Source organism: Scyliorhinus torazame, chromosome 11 (assembly GCF_047496885.1).
Source record: "Scyliorhinus torazame isolate Kashiwa2021f chromosome 11, sScyTor2.1, whole genome shotgun sequence".
In the NCBI taxonomy this organism is placed as follows: domain Eukaryota; kingdom Metazoa; phylum Chordata; class Chondrichthyes; order Carcharhiniformes; family Scyliorhinidae; genus Scyliorhinus; species Scyliorhinus torazame.
The window spans coordinates 71,151,026-71,177,938 of record NC_092717.1 but is presented as its reverse complement, the minus strand read 5'-3'; the positions used below and the strand labels follow the sequence as shown (position 1 = coordinate 71,177,938).

At 48.9% G+C, this 26,913-nt stretch overlaps 1 protein-coding gene across 3 annotated transcripts in view; it reads right to left on the bottom strand.

Annotated features, from left to right (window-relative positions):
- enpp2 (ectonucleotide pyrophosphatase/phosphodiesterase 2) overlaps nucleotides 1-26,913 on the bottom strand; it is a 291,596-nt gene that overhangs the window by 75,589 nt on the left and 189,094 nt on the right. For all 3 annotated transcript variants that reach the window (XM_072467399.1, XM_072467398.1, XM_072467400.1), the window contains 2 exons: nucleotides 23,187-23,326; nucleotides 21,546-21,681 (listed from right to left, as the gene is read on the bottom strand). In XM_072467399.1, coding sequence (XP_072323500.1) covers nucleotides 21,546-21,681; nucleotides 23,187-23,326 — 276 coding nt within the window. The remainder of the gene's footprint in view (nucleotides 1-21,545; nucleotides 21,682-23,186; nucleotides 23,327-26,913) is intronic.

Here is a 26,913-nt window from a genome sequence, read left to right as displayed (position 1 = left end):
GCTGTAGTTACATTTTTTCCCCACAACCTTACTTCAAATGCTCCAAATCAAGCCCAATAATTTGAAACAAGCAAGCTTAAAATAACTCTAAAGTGCTGACTGAAGCTTTATGAATTTATCTAATTTCTAAATTCAAAAGGAACTTCCAGTCAAACACACAGTTGAACAAATCACACAGAATATTGTATTTGAATTGAGTGGACTAAATCTCCCCCTTCCCTTCCAGCTTTAAACTTATTGTGAAGACAGAATCCAAGAATTCAATCACAATCTAAGTATTAGAGATACAAAATCAATTTTTGACCAAAAGGTCACGTCACTGTTGGTGAGGGAGGTAATTCTGTAACTTTGAGCCGTTTTCTTCTGACAAAATAGGCACTTCGAAGAAAACTTTTATCAATGTAATTTGATCACCGTGCAATAACAAATCAAATTAAGTTATATTGTGGCTGATGCATTATTGCCACATAGTCAGCAGGGTTGTGACAGAGGGCCAGTAACTAAGCTAGGACCCTGATAGACTGGGTGTGAACTGGGGTGAAAGGAATCCGACCTCTAGGTAAGCAGATTTACTGAATGTTTTGTGTTTTATCACCTAAGATGAAAAAGGAAGCATACATAAGATCTAGGCAACTTAAAACTGATGAAGCTTTGGAGGAATATCGGGAAAGTAGGACAAATCTCAAACACGCAATAAAGAGGGCTAAAAGGGGTCATGAAATTTCTTTGGCTAACAGGGTTAAGGAAAATCCCAAAGTCTTTTATTCGTATATAAGGAGCAAGAGGGTAATGAGAGAAAGGATTGGCCCACTCAAAGACAAAAGAGGGAATTTATGCGTGGAGTCAGAGGAAATGGGTGAGATTCTTAATGAGTACTTTGCATCGGTATTCACCAAGGAGAGGGACATGACGGATGTTGAGGTGAGGGATGAATGTTTAAATACTCTAGGTTAAGTCGGCATAAGGAAGGGGGAAGTTTTAGGTATTCTAATATTAAGGTGGACAAGTCCCCAGGTCCGGATGGGATCTATCCCAGGTTACTGAGGGAAGCGAGGAAAGAAATAGCTGGGGCCTTAACAGATATCTTTGCAGCATCCTTGAGCATGGGTGAGGTCCCAGACGACTGGAGAATTGCTAATGTTGTCCCTTTGTTTAAGAAGGGTAGCAGGGATAATCCCGGGAATTATAGATCTGTGAGCTTGACGTCAGTGGTAGGCAAACTGTTGGAGAAGATACTGAGGGATAGGATCTATTCACATTTGGAAGAAAATATACTTATCAGTGATAGGCAGCATGGTTTTGTGCAGGGAAGGTCATGTCTTACAAACCTAATAGAATTCTTTGAGGAGTGACAAAGTTAATTGATGAGGGAAGGGCTGTAGATGTCATATACATGGACTTCAGCAAGACGTTTGATAACGTTTCCCATGGCAGGTTGATGGAAAAAGTGAAGTCGCATGGGATTCAGGGTGTACTAGCTAGATGGATAAAGAACTGGCTGGGCAACAGGAGACAGAGAGTAGTGGTGGAAGGGAGTGTCTCAAAATGGAGAAGGGTGACTAGTGGTGTTCCACAGGGATCCGTGCTCGGACTACTGTTGTTTGTGATATACGTAAATGATCTGGACGAAGGTATAGGTGGTCTGATTAGCAAGTTTGCAGATGATACTAAGATTGGTAGAGTTGCAGATAGCGAAGTGGACTGTCAGAGAATACAACAAAATATAGATAGATTGGAGAGTTGGGCAGAGAAATGGCAGATGGAGTTCAATCCAGGCAAATGCGAGGTGATTCATTTTGGAAGATCCAATTCAAGAGTGGACTATACAGTCAATGGAAGAGTCCTGGGGAAAATTGATATACAGAGACATCTGGGAGTTCAGGTCCATTGTACCCTGTAGGTGGCAACGCAGGTCGATAGAGTGGTCAAGAAGGCATACAGCATGCTTGCCTTCATCAGACAGGGTATTGAGTACAAAAGTCGGCAGGTCATGTTACAGTTGTATAGGACTTTGGTTAGGCCACATTTGGAATGCTGCGTGCAGTTCTGGTCGCCACATTACCAGAAGGATGTGGATGCTTTAGAGAGGGTGCAGAGGAGGTTCACCAGGATGTTGCCTGGTATGGAGGGTGCTAGCTATGAAGAAAGGTTGAGTAGATTAGGATTGTTTTTCGTTGGAAAGATGGAGGTTGAGGGGGGACCTGATTGAGGTCTACAAAATTATGAGAGGTATGGACAGGGTGGATCGCAACAACCTTTTTCCAAGAGTGGGGGTGTCAATTACAAGGGGTCGCGATTTCAAGGTGAGAGGGGGAATGTTTAAGGGAGATGTGCGTGGAAAGTGTAGCCACCTAAAGTGGCCAACTCCCGATTTAAAATGGCGAATGGCAAAGGCTGATGGGGAAATCAGCCAACAAGACAGAAACCAGCGGCTGCAGGTTTGCTGTGTATTTACCTCAGCAAAAACTAGACAACATTGATACCAGCGACCATCAGCATAACAAAGTAACAGTCATCTGCATGCTGATGAGCAATCCCCGGGAACAATAAGTAACATTTTGGACACACAAAGTAAAGCCAGACTCCACGGCGCCAGCAGGAGCCAACACAAAGGAGGTGAACGAGTACCTCAAGACCGCCCAGTATTGGAGAAAATCGAACCAAGCGATCGGGACAAAGTCTAATCATTTGGGACCAGGTACAGGGTCCGCCCCGAAAGGCGGGAAGCCCCTGGGGACTAAAAGAGTTAAGCCCCAAGTTCAAATTGCTCTCTTCACTCTTCAGCAGCTCCCCTTCACTCTCTTCTTCCTGCCCAGCAACACGAACCAACATTGACCGTGACCGGTGCAGTGAAGATCGACAATCGGGAGTCTTAATTCAACGCTCGCTACGCTCCTAGCTACCAATCCTTACCAACATCGAATCCCGCAGGCTCAGAACCCAAACGAAAGGCCATTTGTTCCCCTGACCTGGTGGGCCAGTCCAAAGTTAAATATAGGCCTGTTAGTTGTAGAAGTAGCTTAGACATAGAATTTGTGCATGAGTAGCGATTACTGTGTATAATAAATGTGCTTTGATTTAAATCTTACTAATCGGTGTATTGGGTTATTGATCATGACTCGGCCTTGAACCTCGTGGCGGTATCATAAAGATACCTGGCGACTCGAGAGCAAAGGTAATAAAACAGAGCAGTTGAACCAAGGAGAAAATCAGCAACATTATTTGGCGACATCTGACGGGACCCGATCGAGAAGTGGAAAACCACTCCGGGAGAACCCAGAATTTGAATTAGAGATCCAATTGGAAACAGAAAACCACAAGTGTTCAAGCAGTTCTGATCAATACTTATAATTCGGAAGTGTGTGTATGCATGCGTAACTAACAGGGCAATAAGGTAAAACTGATAGATTTTTTGTTGCAACAAAACTGTCGGAAGTTTGTATATCAGAAAGTAGCGAAAGCCGTATCCGTATTTACAGCACCGCCTTAATACCCCTGTCCCAAATTTGAAGAGCAGCATTCGGATTAATACCCCTGTCCCAAATTTGAAGAGCAGCATTCGGATAGGAAAGATGGCAATGCAGGCAATGCAACGCCTCATGAACCCAGAGGAATTTGCGGTCGCAGCGACCAGCAGCAGTGGAGTGGGACAATGTCCCATTTGGGAGGGAGAGATCAGGAAATATCTCAAAGGGAAAGGATGGCCCCTTTGGAATGAATTCTGTGACAACGAGGAATCAGGCCCGGGAGTATAGGACATACTTGGCGGGAGAACCTGAGCGAGATCCACAAAAAGAGCTTCGGGAAAGCTCGCAAGCCGATGGCAATCGTGTCCTGCTTGGCACAATTGCGAGGCACAGAGGAGGTCATTAGGACGCTCCGGAAAGAAGTTGAGGGCATACATCGAATGAGCAAGGTCGATGTAAGCGAGGTAGAAAAGGAGAATTTGGAATTGAGAAGGAAATTGGCAGAAAAAGATGGAGAGGTGGAGGATGCCAAAAGGGCACACCAGTCTTGTCTGGCGCACTTAAGGAGCTTCCAGTCTCAATACAAAAAGGTCTATCAGGACACGCAATGTGCAGTCCTGGTACGTGAAGAAACAGAAAAGCAGGTAGAGGCATTACAGAGACAGTGTAGTGACATAAAGGCAGCATTAAGAGCACTCCATGCTGCCACCACAGAACAAAGATAAAGCACGCTAGATCACGCAAAATGCCGGAAGCAGATTGCAGAGCTGCAATCACTGCTTTCAGTTCAGAAAGGTTTCCAGGAAACCTTTGGAGAAAAATTAGATCAGGAAGACGGCCCTGATTGGGAAGAAATGAACGAAACAGCGCAGAGATATGTTCAGGGAACATGTGCGCAGGGAAAGCCACAAAAGAGGAAAGCGCCCCAACCCCCCACAGAGCAGATAGTTCACGCTCCAATGACCCCAGTCACCACCCACCGCACAGCCACATCGGACGATGCGGAATTTCTATACTCCACCCCCTTAACAGTGACCCAATTACGGGACGCGTGCGATAAGATCACACCGTTCCTGCCCACCTCAGACCCCCACCATTTCTTTGCCACAGTACAACATCAGGCGACCATGTACAGTCTGGATGAGCGAGAGCATGTAAAGCTCACAGTTTTAAGTTTAGACCCTTCAGTAGCAGCAGCCCTTCCCAACCCACAGAATGTAGGAGGAGGCACCCTTGCAGAAATGCATACCGCGATCCTGGATGCGATCGGGTATAACCGGGGTGACCCCTTAGATGGCCTCAACAAATGTAGGCAAAAGAAATCCGAGCACCCCACAGCGTTTGCTGGACGCCTGTGGATCCACTTTGCAGCAGTCTTTGGAGACTTAGACCGTGCCCATTTTTCCCCAGACAACATGGCCAAATGGACCCACACCCTTATCTCCCATGCCACAGAAACAGGACAGAAAGCTTGCGCGAGTTATGATCCCTCAGAGGAGGCCCATAATGAGAAGTGGGTAGTGAAAAGATTGTCCCGCGCTTGGGAGCAATCTGTACAAAGCAAACCCGCAGTAAAGAATCCCGAGGAAAAGCAGGCCGCCGCAGATATACAGGCAGTTACCACACACCAGAACCCCGCATGGGTGAACGAAGGAAAGAACAGCCCCCCACCCAAGTCACAGGAGTGTTACAACTGCGGACAGTTGGGACACTTCGCAAGAGAGTGCAATGCCCCTAGAAAGCCACAGAGAGCCCAGCAGACGGGTACTCTGAGTCAGAAAAAGACAGAGCCCATTCATACCATTAGCACCCGTTCAGATCAGACGGACTTGACCGGAACGGACTGACGGCGTACGGGCTCCCCCAGTTGGGTCTGCGACACCCTTTGGGATAGGTCCGGACGACTGGTATTTGCAGCGAAAATTCGGGGACAGCCCATCGAATTTCTATGGGACACAGGCGGGTCCCGCACCACGATAAATTCCTCCACCCTGTTTCAAAAAGACACGTGGCCCACTACAGCCACTATCACCCTCAGCGGCTTTACAGGCCACTCACAGCAGGGACACATCACAGCCCCTGTCCCCATTCAAATCGGTACCATCACCACCAAGCACCCCGTAGTTTTAGTTGACCTGCCCCACACAGCAGAACACATTCTGGGAATCGATTTCATGAATTCCCACAATCTTTCATTCGATTCAGTCAACCAGTGTGTCTGGAAAATGGCAAAGTCAGCAAGAGCCCCCGCAACGCTCAACATAGGAGAGTACGCGAACAAAATCAGCGCAGTAGGCGAATTTTGGTTCAACCCGACCACGCTTAGTACGGACAAGCAGGTTAGGGCAGTTCTGCAAAAGAACAGGGCAGCATTCGCGACCCACAAGCACGACTGTGGACGGATGACTGGCTCCATACAAATAACAGGACCTGACCCTAGACCCCAAAAACAGTATGGATTTCCCCAAGAGGCAGAGGGAGAAATCTCCAAGGTAATAGAAAGCTTATTAGAGCAGGGCGTACTTAGATCAGTAGCCTCCACTAATAATGCCCCGATTTGGCCAGTGAGAAAGCCCGATGGATCATGGCGACTGACCATCGATTACCGGGAACTCAACAAAATCACCCCCACAGCAGCCCCCACAGTAGCAACAAGTCCCGAGACCATGCTCAAGCAGGGACTCAATTCCCGATTATTTACGGTTTTGGACGTCAGTAATGGATTCTGGTCCATTCCATTGGCAAAGGCGTGCCAGTACAAATTTGCCTTCACCTTTAAAGCACAGCAGTACACGTGGACATGCCTGCCACAAGGCTTCCACAACTCCTCCCTCCATTTTCCACCGACAGCTGGCAAATGGCTTAGCCAAATTCTCTCGCCCCGAATGTCTGGTTCAGTACGTAGACAACCTACTACTGCAGACAGACACCAAGGAAGAGCACATTGAGCTTCTGTCCGAACTCCTGGAACTCTTACACTCAATCGGTTGTAAAGTCAACCCCAAAAAGGCCCAGATTTTGGAAGAAAAGGTGATATATTTGGGAACAATTATCACACATGGTAAACGGGAGATCGAGCATAAAAGGATTGACTCGATTGCTAAATTGCCCCTTCCCCAGAACGTTTCAGCCCTCCGGTCGTTTTTAGGACTGGTTGGCTACTGCTGAAACCACATTGACGGTTTCGCCAGCAAGGCAGCACCCCTCTCAGACCTCCTAAAGAAGGGAGCCCCCTGGGAATGGCTTCCGCAGCATACGGATGCTGTGGACTCTTTAAAACAGGCACTCATAGCAGCCTCCGCACTACAAGTTCCAGACCCGCTTTCCCCTTACACCATAGAGGTAGCGACCACAGACCGCACCCTTTCGGCCATGCTCCTCCAGGAACGGCACGACCAGTTAAGGCCCGTAACTTACGCCTCCAGAATTTTAGATGCTGTGGAGCAGGGGTTTTCAGCCTGTGAGAGGGAGGCACCTGCTCGCAGTATTTTGGGCAGTGCAGTATTTTTCATATAGTACCGGACTGAACCCCGTTACAATTCTCACCGAACACACCCCCACCCAACTTTTACTGGACGGACGACTCAAGGACGGTACAGTAAGCCAGATTAGAGCAGCTAGATGGACCCTTCTCTTGCAGGGACGGGACATCACTGTTAAAAGGACAAAGACGCACACCTTTTTAGCCGACAACTTACAGTACCCCGGAACCCCCCATGAATGCGAAATTATCTCGCCACACCACAACACAGGCCCTTTTATCGCTAAAACACCCCCCAGAAAGATAGGTAGTTCAACCCAGAGCCTCCAGCACACAGACCCGTGTGAGCCCATAAAGATCTATGTGGATAGATCTTCCAGTCTTGGATGGGAAGCGCATAACAGGTTGCAGTATCTATGTCGAGGACGCGCAGGGACGCGCCCTCGAGGAAATATCGATAAAACTGCCAGGCCACTTCGGCGCGCAGGCAGCAGAGCTTGCGGCCATCGCATATATAGTGGAACACCCAGATTCCTTCCCTAGCCCAGCAGACATATACTCAGACAGCCTCTATATCTGCAACAGCCTCACGGAATTTCTGCCCCTGTGGAAAGCAAGAGGATTTGTTTCCGCAGATGGGAAACCCCTCCCCTCAGCCCCATTGCTCCGTCACATTTTAGAGAGAGCACAGAACAGGACTCTTGGGATAGTCAAAGTTCGTAGTCACCATCGTTCCTCCCCCCCCTGGAAATGTGAAAGCCTACGCACTGGCCAAAGCAGGTTCCAGGCATGGATATTTTTGGACACCCCCCCGAAAGCGCACCAGTGAGTGCAGTTCAGGTCTCACAGACAAAGATCGAGGATCTAGTGGAGGCCCAGAAGCAGGACAGTAATCTCAGGGAGATTGTAAAAGGAAAATATCCAGCCCCCTATGAGAGGTTCAAAAATGCACTGACCACACATGACGGTGTGGTGTTAAAAGACACCCTTTTGTGGTTCCTGAACAGGACAGGAATCAACTGATTTGTTTGTTCCATGACGGTCATGGACATCAGGGAATCGATCCCACTACAACCCATCTCAAGCAACTTTGTTGGTGGCCGAATTTAAAGGATGATGTAAATCACTACATCGAGAATTGTTTTATCTGTGCCCAGAATAATCCGGACAGATACGCCAAAAAGGCTCAACTTAGCCACACCCGACCCGTTCATGGCCCCTGGACTAACCTCCAGATCGATTTTATAGGACCATTACCCCTTTGCAGGAATGGCTATAAATATGTACTTGTGGTAATTGACACATTTACGAAATGGATGGAAGCATTCCCAGCCTGCACAAACACGGCAAAAACCACAGCCAAGATTTTGACCCACCAAATTTTTACATGATGGAGACTCCCCCGCAGCATTGAATCAGACCAAGGTTCCCATTTTACGGGACGTGTCATGCAGAACGTCCTCGCGATATTTGGCATCACCCAAAAATTCCACATAGCATACCACCCACAGTCGAGTGGTATCGTGGAGCGCATGAATCGGACCCTAAAATCCACTCTCAGAAAAATGGTCCAGCAAAACAACACCACTTGGGACTCAGTCCTCCCTTTCGCGCTGATGTTTTTGCGTAACACAATTTCTACTTCCGCAGGTTACACCCCACACACTCTCATGATTGGACGCCCCATGAAAGGCACAGAATATTTATTAGGTTTAGACTTGACCAGCCCCGAGGTGACGGCCCTCACACACGAGAAAGCAGTAGAACAATTAGTGGAAAATGTTAAAACGGCTCAGCTAGCAGCCGCAGTAAAATTGGGCACCAGAAAGAAACAGAGCAAGGCTTGTTTCAATAAGACAGTGCAGGCGACAGAGTACAGTATAGGACAGCAAATCATGCTCTCCGTATATAACCCTAGCACATTCCTGTCACCAAAATACTCATGTCCGCAAGCCCTTCCGTATATAAAATAAAGTATCCCAACGGTAAGACTGTGTGGTTCCATATCAACCAGCTGAAGGCACATGGGACACAGTCGAACCACGCACACCACGTCATGCTCGACGCAGCACACCACACCCCGCCCACAGCCAACGTAACCCTAACATCCCCCAACACGTCCAGCCCAGCCACGGACTCGACCTCGACTCCAACCCCAAAATATACACCATGCCCCGGAATGTCCACAGACTGCAGCAGCAGAGACAGCGACTGTGACTCGGACGATAGCCACAGCAAGTCTCCCTACTATCCCCATGCAACAGGACCCACACCCAGCGATTCCAACTACGATCCGAGTGATCCCTTCATGATCACTTTCCTAAACAAACCTCACCACCGACCACCGAACTACCATGATGACCCCAATTCTGTCCCCACAACTAGACACCAACTATTGGCACCGAGATAACTCGTTCCGACTCGTCCTCAACGACAAGAGCGACCCCACCTCACACCATGCAGCCCTTTCAGCCCTGATACACTCAAGAGTTTGGCACCCGGGAGAAGATGATGATCTTGGGTCTGACTCCCAAACCGAGAACCCCTTTGCAACCCTGTTCGCAACCGAGAACTGAGGTGTCCAGATGATGTTTTAAAAGGAACCGCTTGGGAGAAGTGGTGTCCTTTCTGATGGAACCTGCAGAATGTTTTATGTTGTTTGTAAGTTTGTTAAATGTTGTTTGTCAGACCGAAAAAAAAATTCACAGCCCCACGCCTTTTCGGCCGAAACCTCTGAGGACTTGCCCACAGAGACTCACTATCGCCGGACACTAGTTCAGCGGAACTAGCTTGTCTGCAGAGACTTGTTAAGGTACCAGACGCCCATTCATAACTGCTCTTCTGGTTCAAGGAAGGAACCACTACAGCAGCCCCTCACGATGACTACATTTCTTGCCCGTTCTTGTCGGTTGCTCAGGCAGTGGAGAAATGGCTTGGGACCCGCCCTGCCTGGGAACCCCCCCCTCTGGTCAACAACGCTCGGGTAGGGGAGACACGGCATTGGTAGCCGTCCTACCCGGAGATTCCATCCATTTATTACCCCTCGCGGCCCATACGCACCTCATTTTGGCAATTTTAGTTCAAAAAGTTTTGTTTTGTTTCAGGTAACCCTTAGGTTGCCAACCACATGCTGTTTACATCCTGAAACATTTGGATGGTAAATTGCACAGTCTGCGAGACGGCTCGCACTGGTTCATTATTTGGGAGTGTGTCTTGTCCTAAAATTGGGTTTTTGAAAAAAAAATGAGGGAGTCACACATGGTGACCAATTATAAAGGGAATAATTGGCACTAAAGGACAGACAGACTATCATACTATCATTTGACGGAATAACAGGAATGTGGAATATTTGGCTAATGGTAAAGTTCTTGGAAGTGTGGATGAGCAGAGGGATCTAGGTGTCCATGTACATAGATCCCTGAAAGTTGCCACCCAGGTTGATAGGGTTGTGAAGAAGGCCTATGGAGTATTGGCCTTTATTGGTAGAGGGATTGAGTTCCGGAGTCAGGAGGTCATGTTGCAGCTGTACAAAACTCTGGTACGGCCGCATTTGGAGTATTGCGTACAGTTCTGGTCACCGCATTATAGGAAGGACGTGGAGGCTTTGGAGCGGGTGCAGAGGAGATTTACCAGGATGTTGCCTGGTATGGAGGGAAAATCTTATGAGGAAAGGCTGATGGACTTGAGGTTGTTTTCGTTGGAGAGAAGAAGGTTAAGAGGAGACCTAATAGAGGCATACAAAATGATCAGGGGGTTAGATAGGGTGGACAGTGAGAGCCTTCTCCCGCGGATGGAAATGGCTGGCACGAGGGGACATAGCTTTAAACTGAGGGGTAATAGATATAGGACAGAGGTCAGAGGTAGGTTCTTTACGCAAAGAGTAGTGAGGCCGTGGAATGCCCTACCTGCAACAGTAGTGAACTCGCCAACATTGAGGGCATTTAAAAGTTTATTGGATAAGCATATGGATGATAATGGCATAGTGTAGGTTAGATGGCTTTTGTTTCGGTGCAACATCGTGTGCCGAAGGGCCTGTACTGCGCTGTATCGTTTTATGTTCTATGTTCATATGTGATGTTAAACCAAGATAGTTACAGACACTATGCTTGTTTCCACAGAACTCCAGAAGCTCCTGGACCGGAGAAGAGAAGGAAAGAAAAGAAGAAGCACCATGAAGACATCCTCCGGATTGCTTATCTTAATGGACATTTGGTTGCGAGTGAACGCGAACCCCATGACTTCAAGCCCCCCAGCCGTTAATGTTTCACTTCCCCACAGTACCCAGAGCCCAGTCACCAGCGACACCGCACCATCTTGGTGTGCCAGGTTTATAACCTGGTACTCTCTGTCATATGTAATAGAAACCTTACAGGTATTAGCGATACTCTGCTGCATCGTGCAGACTATGCGTCGAAGGAAATGGAGAAGGAGAGCCTACCGCGCTCGAATCCCGGTATATAGGATCAGATCCCCTATTTTCGGATACGACCAGACCCCCGGCCCCCGCGATCTATAATAAAGAGCATTCATAGAACATAGAACATAGAACGATACAGCGCAGTACAGGCCCTTCGGCCCACGATGTTGCACCGAAACAAAAGCCATCTAACCTACACTATGCCATTATCATCCATATGTTTATCCAATAAACTTTTAAATCTCCTCAATGTTGGCGAGTTCACTACTGTAGCAGGTAGGGCATTCCACGGCCTCACTACTCTTTGTGTAAAGAACCTACCTCTGACCTCTGTCCTATATCTATTACCCCTCAGTTTAAAGCTATGTCCCCTCGTGCCAGCCATTTCCATCCGCGGGAGAAGGCTCTCACTGTCCACCCTATCTAACCCCCTGATCATTTTGTATGCCTCTATTAAGTCTCCTCTTAACCTTCTTCTCTCCAACGAAAACAACCTCAAGTCCATCAGCCTTTCCTCATAAGATTTTCCCTCCATACCAGGCAACATCCTGGTAAATCTCCTCTGCACCCGCTCCAAAGCCTCCACGTCCTTCCTATAATGCGGTGACCAGAACTGTACGCAATACTCCAAATGCGGCGGTACCAGAGTTCTGTACAGCTGCAACATGACCTCCTGACTCCGGAACTCAATCCCTCTACCAATAAAGGCCAACACTCCATAGGCCTTCTTCACAACCCTATCAACCTGGGTGGCAACGTTCAGGGATCTATGTACATGGACACCTAGATCCCTCTGCTCATCCACACTTCCAAGAACTTTACCATTAGCCAAATATTCCGCATTCCTGTTATTCCTTCCAAAGTGAATCACCTCACACTTCTCTACATTAAACTCCATTTGCCACCTCTCAGCCCAGCTCTGCAGCTTATCTATATCCCTCTGTAACCTGCTACATCCTTCCACACTATCGACAACACCACCGACTTTAGTATCGTCTGCAAATTTACTCACCCACCCTTCTGCGCCTTCCTCTAGGTCATTGATAAAAATGACAAACAGCAACGGCCCCAGAACAGATCCTTGTGGTACTCCACTTGTAACTGAACTCCATTCTGAACATTTCCCATCAACCACCACCCTCTGTCTTCTTTCAGCTAGCCAATTTCTGATCCACATCTCTAAATCACCCTCAATCCCCAGCCTCCGTATTTTCTGCAATAGCCTACCGTGGGGAACCTTATCAAACGCTTTGCTGAAATCCATATACACATCAACTGCTCTACCCTCGTCTACCTGTTCAGTCACCTTCTCAAAGAACTCAATAAGGTTTGTGAGGCATGGCCTACCCTTCACAAAGCCATGCTGACTATCCCCGATCATATTATTCCTATCTAGATGATTATAAATCTTGTCTCTTATAATCCCCTCCAAGACTTTACCCACTACAGACGTGAGGCTCACCGGTCTATAGTTGCTGGGGTTGTCTCTGCTCCCATTTTTGAACAAAGGGACCACATTTGCTATCCTCCAGTCCTCTGGCACTATTCCTGTAGCCAATGATGACATAAAAATCAAAGCCACAGGTCCAGCAATCTCTTCCCTGGCCTCCCAGAGAATCCTAGGATAAATCCCATCAGGACCCGGGGACTTATCTATTTTCAGCCTGTCCAGAATTGCCAACACCTCTTCCCTACGTACCTCAGTGCCATCTATTCTATTAGTCTGGGTCTCAGCATTCTCCTCCACAACATTATCTTTTTCCTGAGTGAATACTGACGAAAAATATTCATTAGACCCATCTAATGTACTCGAACTATATCTTTTCCAGTCAATATTTGGAAAGTTAAAGTCTCCCATAATAACTACCCTGTTACTTTCGCTCTTATCCAGGATCATCCTCGCCATCCTTTCCTCTACATCCCTAGAACTATTTGGAGGCCTATAGAAGACTCCCAACAGGGTGACCTCTCCTTTCATGTTTCTAACCTCAGCCCATACTACCTCGGAAGATGAGTCCCCATCTAGCATCCTCTCCGCCACCGTAATACTGCTCTTGACTAGCAGCGCCACACCTCCCCCTCTTTTGCCTCCTTCTCTGAGCTTACTAAAACACATAAACCCCGGAACCTGCAACATCCATTCCTGTCCCTGCTCTATCCATGTCTCCGAAATGGCCACAACATCGAAGTCCCAGGTACCAACCCATGCTGCCAGTTCCCCTACCTTATTTTGTATACTCCTGGCATTGAAGTAGACACACTTCAAACCACCTACCTGAACACTGGCCCCCTCCTGCGACGTCAAATCTGTGCTCCTGACCTCGATACTCTCATTCTCCCTTACCCTAAAACTACAATCCAGGTTCCCATGCCCCTGCTGCATTAGTTTAAACCCCCCCAAAGAGCACTAACAAATCCCCCCCCCAGGATATTTGTGCCCCTCAAGTTCAGATGTAGACCATCCTGTCTGTAGAGGTCCCACCTTCCCCAGAAAGAGCCCCAGTTATCCAGAAATCTGAATCCCTCCCGCCTGCACCATCCCTGTAGCCACGTGTTTAATTGCTCTCTCTCCCTATTCCTCATCTCACTATCACGTGGCACGGGCAACAACCCAGAGATAACAACTCTGTTTGTTCTAGTTCTGAGCTTCCATCCTAGCTCCCTGAAAGCCTGCCTGACATCCTTGTCCCCTTTCCTACCTATGTCGTTAGTGCCAATGTGGACCACGACTTGGGGCTGATCCCCCTCCCCCCTAAGGACCCGGAAAACACGATCCGAGACATCACGTACCCTTGCACCTGGGAGGCAACATACCAAACGTGAGTCTCTCACGCTCCCACAAAATCTCCTATCTGTGCCCCTGACTATCGAGTCCCCAATTACTAATGCTCTGCTCCTCTCCCCCCTTCCCTTCTGAGCAACAGGGACTGACTCCATGTCAGAGGCCCATACCCCATGGTTTACCCCTGGTAAGTCCCCCCCCCCCCCCACAAGTATCCAAAGCGGTATACTTGTTTCTCAGGGGAACGACCGCAGGGGATCCCTGCACTGACTGCTTCTTCCCAGTCCCTCTTACAGTTCCCCATCTATCTCCAATCTTTGGTGTAACTAATTCCCTGTAGCTGCTAACTATGACCCCCTCTGCCTCCCGAATGATCCGAAGTTCTTCCAACTCCAACTCCAGTTCCCTAACTCGGTCTTGGAGGAGCTGGAGATGGCAGCACTTCCTGCAGGTAAAATCAGCAGGGACACTAACGGCATCCCTCACCTCAAACATCCTGCAGGAGGAACATTGCACTCCCTTCCCTGCCATCCCTCTAACTTTCTACCAAGATCTGGCTAACAACTAAATTAAATTTTTAAAAAAATAATAATAATAAAATATGGTACTTACCTCACACCAATGGGTTTTATTATTAGGTTAGAGGAGGAGGGCGGGTGGGAGACACTACACGTGTAGTGTCTCGGGTTTCCTCTCCACCAGAATTTATTGGTGAGGGTCTTCCCAGAAGTCCGCCGGTCGAACTTCCTGTTCCCGCCTTAAACACTAAAATAAAAAAAAATAAAAAACAGCAAAGAGCGACCGAAAACGGGACCAGGTAAGTGTTTACCGCTGAAATTGACTAGCCTTCTCCTGTGAAGGTCTCCCAGAAATCACTAACGCACCGCTCCCGCTGAAATCGACTGGCCTGCTCCTGCAAAGACAAGTGTTTTTAAAGGAGAAACTTACCTCCCAGAAATCACTTGCGCACTGCTCCCGCTGACATTGACTAGCCTGCTCCGCTCCCGCTGAAATCGACTCAACCGCATTCATTTGTGGTTTTATTGTAAATAAAGAAATGTAAAGAACTGTTCATGAGCAATTGTACGATCCTGAGCTTGACTGCCAAACCAGGAAAAATGTGTATAAACTGCTATGATTTTGTTTGTATGGTTGAGGAAGGTGGAATGATGAAATGTTTAAATGAGTGTAGTGTATTAAGAATAGTTAGAGGTTCCCATTTTTTTGTTTTGTAATGCATGTCCCTGTTTGACATAGCGCCCCTTAGAATTGTCAGTTAACATTTTTTTGCGTAGTTATGGTCAGTGTAGAGGCCATGAAAGAAGTGCCCCCCAGGTCAGGGAATGGAAAGCAACATAGTTGTGTGATCCTTCACGCTTCGCGTTAGAATCACAAGGAGGGCAAGCTTTAATCGGGCCAAGGCGATGTTGCATAAAAGGAAGGTCAAATTCGGAATGTTGCAACCGGCAAGACTGTGGGTCACACATCTAGGGAAACACCACTATTTCGAAACGGCAGACGAAGCGTGGACATTTATTGTCGAGGAGAAGCTGGAGTGAGCGGGCCAGAAAAAGAACGTTTGGGACAAAAGTGGGGGGTGAATTTGTGGGATGAAGGGGGGAAAAGGGGGAAGAGAGGACTTCCCAGATTGTTAAACCTGCGACCCTGTAACTTCTCTCTCTTACCCATGTCATGGGGGAGGGGGTGAGGGAGGATGAGGAGCTGTGGGCGCCGGCCATTGGGGGCGGGGCCAAAAGGGGAAGCGCGGGCTTTGTTCCCGCGCTATGGTAATCATGGCGGGAACAGGGAAGCAGGAAGGAGGGGGCCTCGCACAGTGTGAGCCGAGGTTGCGGGGGGAAGCCGAGGTCGGCCAGAGTTTGCTGACTTCTGGGAGCAACATGGGGGGCGCAATTACGCTAGCTTGGGATCTAGCGGGGGGGGGGGTGTTAACTGGGTTGCTGCTGTTGGGGAGAAGGGGGAGCTGGTATGGGAGGGGGGGGTCGGGGCGGGGGGGGCGCCGCCTGGGGGGGATACAGCTACGTGGGAACCGGGTGAGGAGCTGGATTGAAAAAGGAAATGGCTAGTCGTCAAGGGGGGGGGGGGGTGGGTAAAGAGTCCCCCAACCCGGTTGATCACGTGGAATGTGAGAGGGCTGAACGGGCCGATTAAGAGGGCACGGGTACTCGCACACCTAAAGAAACTTAAGGCAGATGTGGTTATGCTTCAGGAGACGCATCTGAAGCTGACAGACCAGGTTAGACTTCGCAAAGGATGGGTGGGGCAGGTGTTTCATTCGGGGCTAGATGCAAAAAACAGGGGGTGGCCATACTAGTGGGGAAGCGGGTAATGTTTGAGGCAAAGACTATAGTGGCGGATAGTGGGGGCAGATACATGATGGTGAGTGGCAAACTGCAAGGGGAGGCGGTGGTATTAGTGAACGTGTATGCCCCGAACTGGGATGATGCCAATTTTATGAGGCGTATGTTAGGACGAATCCCGGACCTAGAAGTGGGGAAGTTGGTAATGGGTGGAGACTTTAATACGGTGCTGGACCGAGGGCTGGACAGATCGAGGTCCAGGACCGGAAGGAGGCCGGCTGCAGCTAGGGTACTTAAGGATTTTATGGTGCAGATGGGAGGAGTAGATCCCTGGAGATTTAGTAGACCTCGGAGTAAGGAGTTTTCGTTTTTCTCCTATGTACATAAAGTATTTTCACGAATAGATTTTTTTGTTTTGGGAAGGGCACTGATCCCAAAGGTGACGGGGACGGAGTACACGGCTATAGCCATCTCGGATCATGCTCCACACTGAGTGGACCTGGAGATAGGGGAAGAAAAACAACAGCTTCTACCCTGGAGAATGGACATGGGATTATTGGCAGATGAGGGTGTGTGATTAAGGGTGAGGGGGTGTATTGAAAGGTACTTGGAAATTAATGATAATGGGGAGGTACAGGTGGGAGTGGTCTGGGAGGCACTGAAGGCAGTGGTTAGAGGGAAGCTGATATCTATTAGGGCCCATAAAGGAAAGCAGGAGGGTAGGGAAAGGGAGCGGCTGCTGAAAGAACTGCTGAGGGTGGACAGACAATACGCGGAGGCACCGGAGGAGGGACTATACAGGGAAAGGCAAAGGCTACATGTAGAATTTGACTTGTTGACTACGGGTAAGGCAGAGGCACAATGGAGGAAGGCACAGGGTGTACAGTACGAATATGGGGAGAAGGCGAGTAGGTTGTTGGCCCACCAACTGAGGAAAAGGGGAGCAGCGAGGGAGATAGGGGGGGTGAGAGATGAGGCGGGAGAGATGGAGCGGGGAGGGTGAATGGAGTGTTCAAGGCATTTTATGAAAGATTATATGAAGCGCAGCCCCCGGACGGGAAGGAGAGAATGATGTGCTTTCTGGATCTGCTGGAATTTCCTAAGGTGGAGGAACAGGAGAGAGTGGGGCTGGGAGCACAGATTGAGACGGAGGAAGTAGTGAAAGGGATTGGAAGCATGCAGGCGGGGAAGGCCCTGGGTCCAGACGGATTCCCAGTTGAATTCTATAAGAAATATTTGGACTTGCTGGCCCCGCTACTGATGAGAACCTTTAATGAGGCGAGGGAAAGGGGGCAGCTGCCCCCGACTATGTCAGTGGCAATGATATCGCTCCTCCTAAAGAAGGAAAAATACCCGCCGCAATGCGGGTCATACAGGCCCATTTCCCTCCTGAATGTGGATGCTAAGAATCTGGCCAAGGCAATGGCAACGAGGATAGAGGATTGTGTCCCGGGGGTGGTCCATGAGGACCAAACTGGGTTTGTGAAGGGGAGACAGCTAAATACAAATATACGGAGGCTGCTAGGGGTAATGATGATGCCCCCACCAGAGGGGGAAGCGGAGATAGTGGTGGTGATGGATGCCGAGAAAGCATTTGATAGAGTGGATTGGGATTATTCGTGGCTTTGGGGACGGGTATATCAGGTGGGTACAGTTGCTGTATAGGGCCCCGATGGCGAGCGTGGTCACGAATGGACGGGGGTCTGACTATTTTCGGCTCCATAGAGGGACGAGGCAGGGATGTCCTCTATCCCCGTTATTGTTTGCATTGGCGATTGAACCCCTGGCCATAGCATTGAGGGGTTCCAGGAAGTGGAGGGGAGTACTCAGGGGGGGAGAAGAACACCGGGTATCTCTGTATCCGGATGATTTGTTGCTATATGTGGCGGACCCGGCGGAGGGGATGCCAGAGATAATGCGGATACTTGGGGAGTTTGGGGATTTTTCAGGGTATAAACTGAACATGGGGAAAAGTGAGCTATTTGTGGTGCATCCGGGGGAACAGAGCAGAGATATAGAGGATTTACCGTTGCGGAAGGTAACAAGGGACTTCCGGTACCTGGGGATCCAGATAGCCAAGAATTGGGGTACATTACATAGGCTTAATTTAACACGGTTGGTGGAAAGATGGAGGAGGATTTCAAGAGATGGGACATGGTGTCCGTGTCATTGGCATGTAGGGTGCAGGCGGTTAAAATGGTGGTCCTCCCGAGATTCCTTTTTGTGTTAATGTGCCTCCCGGTGGTGATCACGAAGGCTTTTTTCAAAAGAATTGAGAAGAGTATTATGAGTTTTGTGTGGGCCGGGAAGACCCCGAGAGTGAGGCGGGGATTCTTGCAGCGTAGTGGGGATGGGGGGGGCTGGCACTACCGAGCCTAAGTGAGTACTACTGGGCCGCCAATGTTTCAATGGTGTGTAAGTGGATGGGAGAAGAGGAGGGAGCGGCGTGGAAGAGATTGGAGAGGGCGTCCTGCAGGGGGACCAGCCTGCAAGCAATGGTGATGGCGCCGCTGCCGTTCTCACCAAAGAAATACACCACAAGCCCGGTGGTGGTGGCTACATTGAAAATTTGGGGGCAGTGGAGACGGCATAGGGGAGGGACGGGAGCTTTGGTGCGGTCTCCGATAAGAAATAATCATAGGTTTGTTCCGGGGAGAATGGATGGGGGATTTGGAGCATGGCAAAGAGCTGGGGTAGTACAATTAAGAGATCTATTTGTAGATGGGACGTTTGCGAGTCTGGGAGCGCTGACGGAGAAATATGGGTTGCCCCAAGGGAATGCATTTCGGTATATGCAATTGAGGGCTTTTGCGAGGCAACAGGTGAGGGAATTCCCGCAGCTCCCGACGCAGGAAGTGCAGGATAGAGTGATCTCAGAGACATGGGTGGGGACGGTAAGGTGGCGGACATATACAGGGAGATGAGGGACGAGGGGGAGATCATGGTAGATGAGCTGAAAGGGAAATGGGAAGAAGAACTGGGGGAGGAGATTGAGGAGGGGCTGTGGGCTGATGCCCTACGTAGGGTAAACTCATCGTCCTCGTGTGCCAGGCTAAGCCTAGTACAATTTAAGGTGCTACACAGGGCGCATATGACTGGAGCACGGCTTAGTAAATATTTTGGGGTAGAGGATAGGTGTGCGAGATGCTCGAGAGGCCCAGCGAATCACACCCACATGTTCTGGTCTTGCCCGGCACTACAGGGGTTCTGGGTGGGGGTGGCAAAGGTGCTTTCGAAAGTGGTGGGGGTCCGGGTCGAACCAAGCTGGGGTTTGGCTATATTTGGGGTTGCAGAAGAGCCGGGAGTGCAGGAGGCGAGAGAGGCTGACGTGTTGGCCTTTGCGTCCCTTGTAGCCCGGCGCAGGATATTGTTAATGTGGAAGGAAGCCAAGCCCCCGGGGGTGGAGACCTGGATAAACGATATGGCAGGGTTCATAAAGTTAGAACGGATTAAGTTTGTGTTAAGGGGTTCGGCTCAGGGGTTCACCAGGCGGTGGCAACCGTTTGTCGACTACCTCACAGAAAGATAGAGGGAATGGAAATAAAGTAGATAACAGCAGCAACCCAGGGGGGAGGGTGGGGGGGAGGAATCGGACGGACTCTCAGGGATGTTATTGTATATGTATAGGTATTTGGTATATGTAATTGTATATTGGATTGTTGGATTGTATTTTTGGAGAGTATTTATTTTGGACAAGGCAGTTGCCATTTAGTTTTGTTTTTTGTTTTTGTTTATATATTACTTATTTATTTGTTTAAAACTGGCCACGGTTATTTATATTGCTTTATTGTTGTGTAAAAGAAACACTACGTATCGTTATGTTTGGCCAAAAAACTTGAATAAAATATATATTTTTTTAAAAGAATCACAAGGAGGGAATGTAGCCATCAAAAGTGTCCAACTCCCGATTTAAAATGGCGAACGGCAAAGGCTGATGGGAAAATCAGCCAACAACACAGAAACCAGCGGCTGCAGGTTTGCTGTGTATTTACCTCTGCAAAAACCAGACAACATCGATACCAGCGACCATCAGCATAACAAAGTAACAGCCATCTGCATACTGATGAGCAATCCCCAGGAACAATAAGTAACATTTTGGACACACAAAGTAAAGCCAGACTCCTCGGCACCAGCAAGAGTCAACACATAGGAGGTGAACGAGCACCTCAAGACCGCCCATCGATCAGAGAACCGCTCCAGTATTGGAGAAAATCGAACCAAGTGATTGGGACAAAGTCCAATCACTTGGGACCAGGTACAGGTCCGCCCCGAAAGGCGGGAAGCCCCTGGGACTATAAGAATTAAGCCCCAAGTTCAAATTGCTCTCTTCACTCTTCAGCAGCTCCCCTTCACTCTCTTCTTCCTGCCCGGGTCACCCAGCAACACGAACCAACATTGACCGTGACCGGTGCAGTGAAGACCGACAATCGTAAGTCTTAATTCAACGCTCGCTACGAGATAGGCACTCCTAGCTACCAATCCATACCAACTTCGAATCCTGCAGGCTCAGAACCCGAACGAAAGGCCATTTGTTCCCCTGACCTGGTGGGCCAGTCCAAAGTTAAGTATAGGCCTGTTAGTTGTAGAAGTAGCTTAGACGTAGAATTTGTGCATGAGTAGCGATTACTGTGTATAATAAATGTGCTTTGATTTAACTCTTACTAATTGGTGTATTGGGTTATTGATCATTACTTGGACTTGAACCTCGTGGTGGTATCATAAAGATACCTGCCGACTCGAGAGCAAAGGTAATAAAACAGAGCAATTGGACCAAGGAGAAAATCAGCAACAATAGTTTTTTACGCAGGGGGTGGTGGATGCCTGGAACGCTTTGCCAGCGGAGGTGGTAGAGGCGGGCATGATAGCATCATTTAAGATGCATCTGGACAGATATATGAACCGCCGGGGAACAGAGGGAAGTAGATCCTTGGAAAATAGGCGACAGGTTGAGATAAAGGATCTGGATCGGCGCAGGCTGGGGGGGTCGAAGGGCCTGTTCCTGTGCTGTAATTTTCCTTGTTCTTTGTTCTAAATGTATCAATTCACCTTCATAAAGGTTAGAGAAAAGAAATTCACTTACTGGGAGGATAAAGAAATCCATAGGAAATGTGTCTGTCCGCTCTATAAGCTGAACAAGTTTGACTGTGAGCCGCAGAGATGCGTATATCAGGTCTCACGCAGTTGCTCAGAAAATCTGGGATGTTAAACAGTTCCACCTGTGTTGAATGTAAAAGGCTCTGTTACTATGGTACCAGTGAGTCTTTCAAGTCTTCCGAGCAGCTTTCTTCTGACAAAATAAAAATATTTCATCAATTTATTTGGACCATCCGGAGCACTGCCTACGCATTCTGGGCACAACATAGAAAGATAGCATCACCAATAAAGTGTGACAGAGGGATGGTCAGGGGCGTCAAAGGGACATGGGGCAGAATTTTCTCTCCCGGGATGAAGTCTCATGGTAGGGCCAGAGGCGGGTATGGGGCCACCACGGAAACCCCAGGGAATTTATGCTTTGAGGGGTTTTATGACATTTTGTGGGGCGGGCTTAATGGCTTGCCCCCTGGCATCAAATCTGACATCTGGACATAATTGACCCATGTTGAAGAAAGAAGATGGATCTTCAGGAACACTCTGAGGCTGTAAGATTGACCTCCTCGGAGACACTGAAGCTGGAAGATCCACCTGATAGATGCTCCCCCCACCCACTGCTCTGTATTCCAGGGTCCCCGGTCACTGGAGACCTCCATCCTTATCTCTGGGAACAGCCCCAGGCATTCTTCAGTTAAGTTTCCAGACATGTTCTGGATCAATATGATTTCCCCACTGGCGGCAAAGATAATCAGGTAGGGTGGGCAATTCCAGCCGGGACTTCATCTGCATGCCATTATCGGGATGCAAACTGGTTTCACACAGGCCTCCAGCAGTAATTGCAACCTGCCAAGGCAGGGGGAGCGGTAGATCCCACTATCATTTTACATTGAAACTTATTTTTGGACGGGGGGGGGGGGGGGGGGGGGGGGTCCAAAAATAGGTTTCTCCCCAGTGTAAAATGATAGTGGGCCCCACATCCCCTCCTGCCCACCATCGTGCATTGGAAAATTCTGCCCATGATGACAGAGGGAAGACCGAGACTGGTAGGATACATCCTTTATCTCCTGGACATACGATCTGCCAGACGACAGGAGAATGGATGGCACCAGATGGAAGACAATGATGGGGCTGGCCAAAGACAACATGGTGATGTACACTTGGGGAGAACCACGAAAAGCCGGACATCACCTGAGCTGCAGTGAAAGAGATTGTGATGCACCAGGGCTGCTGGCGGTTGTCTTGCTGCCCATATTTCCCCTAGGCCCACATGGGCAAAATTATGAATTTTGCTTTCACCGAACAGTAAGAGAAACCTTGGAGAGCAGAAGCTCTTAGCTCATGTGCAGGTCCAAATGTATAAACATTGACTGTAAATAAATAACTTTGGTTCAACAGACTATGGACCCAAGCAACATACATTTTGGAGACTTGACAATCCTCAGATATCTTCTGGGAGGTGAGTGGGGACTGTGGCACCCGGTAAATCCAGCCCTTATGTCCATCAAACTGGGTGGCTTTAATATTGGGGAATAAAAACTTGTTTCCATTCATGTATGTATATCATGTTAACATCAAAAAGGTCCAAATTGGTATCATTTGATAAATACATTTTAAACTGCTGAGCACAAACCTGTTTAGGAACAGTGTATGAGGTCCACAGTGGCATTGAGAAGGTTTCACTATATCCACTTATATAACCTTGATGGTGTAAGATATGGTACTTAGTACGATACAGAATAGCAGGACGACCATAAAGTAGATGCTTGTTTTCTAGCAGAGAAACCAAAAAGGCAATTTGATAAATGCAAAAGGTCCATAAGAGCAAAGGTCCCAAATAAATCGGGAATGTTACAACTGGAAAATTGAATTAAGCCCATGATTTTCACAGTAACTTCGTCGCAGTATTAATGTAAGCCTACTTGTGACACTCATAAATATTATTAATGGGTTGGAGGGGCGGGGCCGGAGTCTAACATGAGGCAGCAGGACCGAATCCAGGAGTGAGGCAGCCGAAACGGCAGAGGGTGAGGCAGCTGGAGCAGCAGAGCTCAAGTAAAAGTGTGGAACAGCAGGGCTGAAGTTAAAGTGTGGAGCAGCAGGGCTGGAGGCAAAGTGTGGAACAGCAGGGCTGGAGGCAAGGTGTGGGACAGCAGGGCTGAAGTTAAAGTGTGGAACAGCAGGGCTGAAGGCAAAGTGTGGAGCAGCAGGACTGGAGTTAAAGTGTGGAACAGCAGGGCTGAAGGCAAAGTGTGGAGCAGCAGGACTGGAGTTAAAGTGTGGAACAGCAGGGCTGAAGGCAAAGTGTGGAGCAGCAGGGCTGGAGTTAAAGTGTGGAACAGCAGGGCTGAAGTTAACATGTGTTTTGTGAGGGCCACGAAGAATCCAGCACGAGTTTTAAGGATACAAAGTAATAACATTTATTTACAATAACATATATATATATATATATATATATAACAGCAGCAACTTCCCTTACTGCACACTCCTTCCTGCTGGTTCCTGAACTGGCCAGCTTTATTTATACTAGGAGTTTACTAATGGTTTCTCCGCCCCCCTCATTGGGGAAGCTCATACTCCCACAGGATTGTGGGATTGTCATTAGTCCCCAGCCAATGGTAAGTAGGCAGGTTATAACAGTGTGGAACAGCAGGGCCGAAGGCAAAGTGTGGAGCAGCAGGGCTGGAGTTAAAGTGTGGAACAGCAGGGCTGAAGGCAAAGTGTACAGCAGCAGGAGCTGTGGGACTGAGGACAGTGCTTGAAGCAGCCGGAGCAGCCGCGGCAGGGCCCAGAACACGAGGCAGCCAAATTGAGCATGTAGAGGGGTCGTCACACTTTGGGTGGCTCCTGCTTGAGGCGTATATGTTTTTTTTCTTTCAGGGAATTTTTAATGCCTGGTCCTGGGGGTAATTCATGAAGGGCTAAGAACCAACAAGGAGACGAAAGATGTCCAATAATCAGAGGAAGACAGCAGCGAGGAAGGGAGAGAATGAGAGCTCGCCGTCGAGCGAGAGGACCAGCCCGGGGGGCTGACAAGAGGGCGGAGGCTAGGCCGCTTGGTGGAGCCGCATTGCTTACTACTGCAGAGAGGTTGGCTGAGGTGGTGTCTCTACAGCTCGAAAAGCAGTTTGCAAAGCATATGAAGGTGATGAGAAAGGAGACGGCAGTGGCGCTGAAGGCGTTGGTAGAGGAGGCAATTGCCCCAGTGAAGGTAGCTGCTGCAAAGGCGTTGCCTGAGGTGAGGGAAGAGAGTGAGAAGATGAAGGGAGTGAGGAGGCACAGGGGATCAGGAGAGGCTGAGAAATGGCTGGGATAGCCAGGTGTTTCACTCGGGTTGATAGTAGGGCGCGGGGGCTCGCGGTTCTGGTGAATAAAAGAGTGAGGTTCCAAATGGGGAAAGCTGTGGCAGATCAGGGAGATAGGTGCGTGATAGGGGCATTTGAGGGAAGGTTGGTGGCGGTGGTAAGCGTTTATGATCCCAACTGGGATGATGCAGGTTTTGTAAAGGTGTGTGGGGCCATCCCCGAGTTGGATTCAAATGAATTGATAGTGGTTGAGACTGGGATGTGGTGCAGGCGCCAAAATTGGACAGGTCACGACCGTGATCGCTTACCCAGTTGGGGAGCGAAGGCATTGGCTGGGCTAATGGTGGAAATGAGAGGAGTGGATCCTTGGACGTTCTGGCACGCGGGGAGCAGGAGTATGCTTTCTTCTCTTCAATTCATAAGGCCTATTCGTGGGTAGATATTTTTGTGGTGGGGAAGTCGCTGTTGGTCGGGGTTAAGGGGTCGGAATATTTGGCAATTGCGATATCGGACCATGCGCTACACTGAGTTGATATGGTGTTGGAGAAGGGAATAGTGCAGGGCGGAGTTGGAGATTGGATGTGGGGCTGTTGGTGTTCTGAGGGTTTTGTGATAAGATTGAAAAAGTGATTGAGGAATATGTGTGGTTTAATTGTACGGGTGAGGTCTCGAAGGTGATGGTATAGGAAGCTTTGAAGGCAGAAGGTGAGGTGTGGCAGGGGGGAGGTGATATCGTTTGAGGCAAAGGAGGGTAAGGAGGAGAGGGTGGAACGGCAAAGATTAATAGACATGTTGGAAGCAGATAGGAGGTATGCAGAGGATGTGGATCCAACATTGTTGGAAAAGCAGAAGGAATTGCAGACGATTTTGACCGGCTGACCATAAGGAAGGTGGTGCACCAATTGAGGCGGGCGAGGGGAGCGGTCTAAGAGTACGAAGAGAAGGCGGGACGCATTCTGGCAGGCCAGCTTCGGAGGGAGGCAGCGGCGAGGGAAATTGTTCCGGTGCGGGCTAGGGCAGGGAGGTTGGGTGATGGCTCCGGATCAGATTAATATGGTGTTTGAGGAGTTTTACGAGAGATTGTATAGGCCACAGTTACCTGGGGGAGATCGGGAGTTGCAATTCCAGGTTGGAATTCCTGGATGGTTTGGAATACCTGAGGTTGGGGAGGGGGACAGGGACATATTGGAAGGTGCGATAGCGGAGCAGGAGATAAAAGATGGCATTGGGAGGATGCTGTCGGGGAAGGTAGCAGGGCCAGAAATGTAAAGATAAGTTGGCGTCGCTGATATTAGAGGAGGCGATAGGGAAGGAGGTGTTGCCACATACTTTGGGGCAGGCATCGATCTTCCTGTTGCTCAAGAAGGATAAGGATCCGACAGAATGTGGGTCGTATAGGCCCATACCACTTTTGAATGTGGACAGAAAGGTGTTGGCGGGTAGGTTAGAGGAGTGCCTCCTGAAGATGATAGGAGAAGATCAGATGGGTTTGTGAAGGGAAGGAGCTCTTTTCAAACATTAGGAGGATATTGAACCGGCGGTGGAGGGGAGGGAGACAGAGGTGGTCGTGGCATTGGTCGCCGAGAAGGCCTTTGACCAAGTAGAGTGGGGTATTTGATGGCAGTTCTGGAGAAGTTTGGGATTGGATCACGATTTGTAGATTGGGTAAGGCTGCTGTACAGGGAGCCGAGGGAGAGTGTCTGTACAAATAACATGAATTCGGGATATTTTGCTCTGCACCGTGGGACCAGGCAGGGATGTCCTCAGTCCCCCCTGTTGTTCGTGCTTGCGATTGAACCATTGGCCATCGCGTTGAGGAGTTTGGAGGTGTGAAAAGGGATAGTGCGGAGGGGAGTTAGAGCATAGGGTATCTTTGTATGCAGATGACTTACTGTTGTATGTATCGGAAACGAGTGTGTCGATGGGGGGCATATTGGAGCTGCTTCGAGAGTTTGGGTCTTTTTCGGAATATGAAAAAAATTTAGTCAAAAGTGAATTTTTGTGGTGTCTCGGCCAGGGGTGGGGGCAGGTGTGGGGGGGGCTGCCATTCTGTAG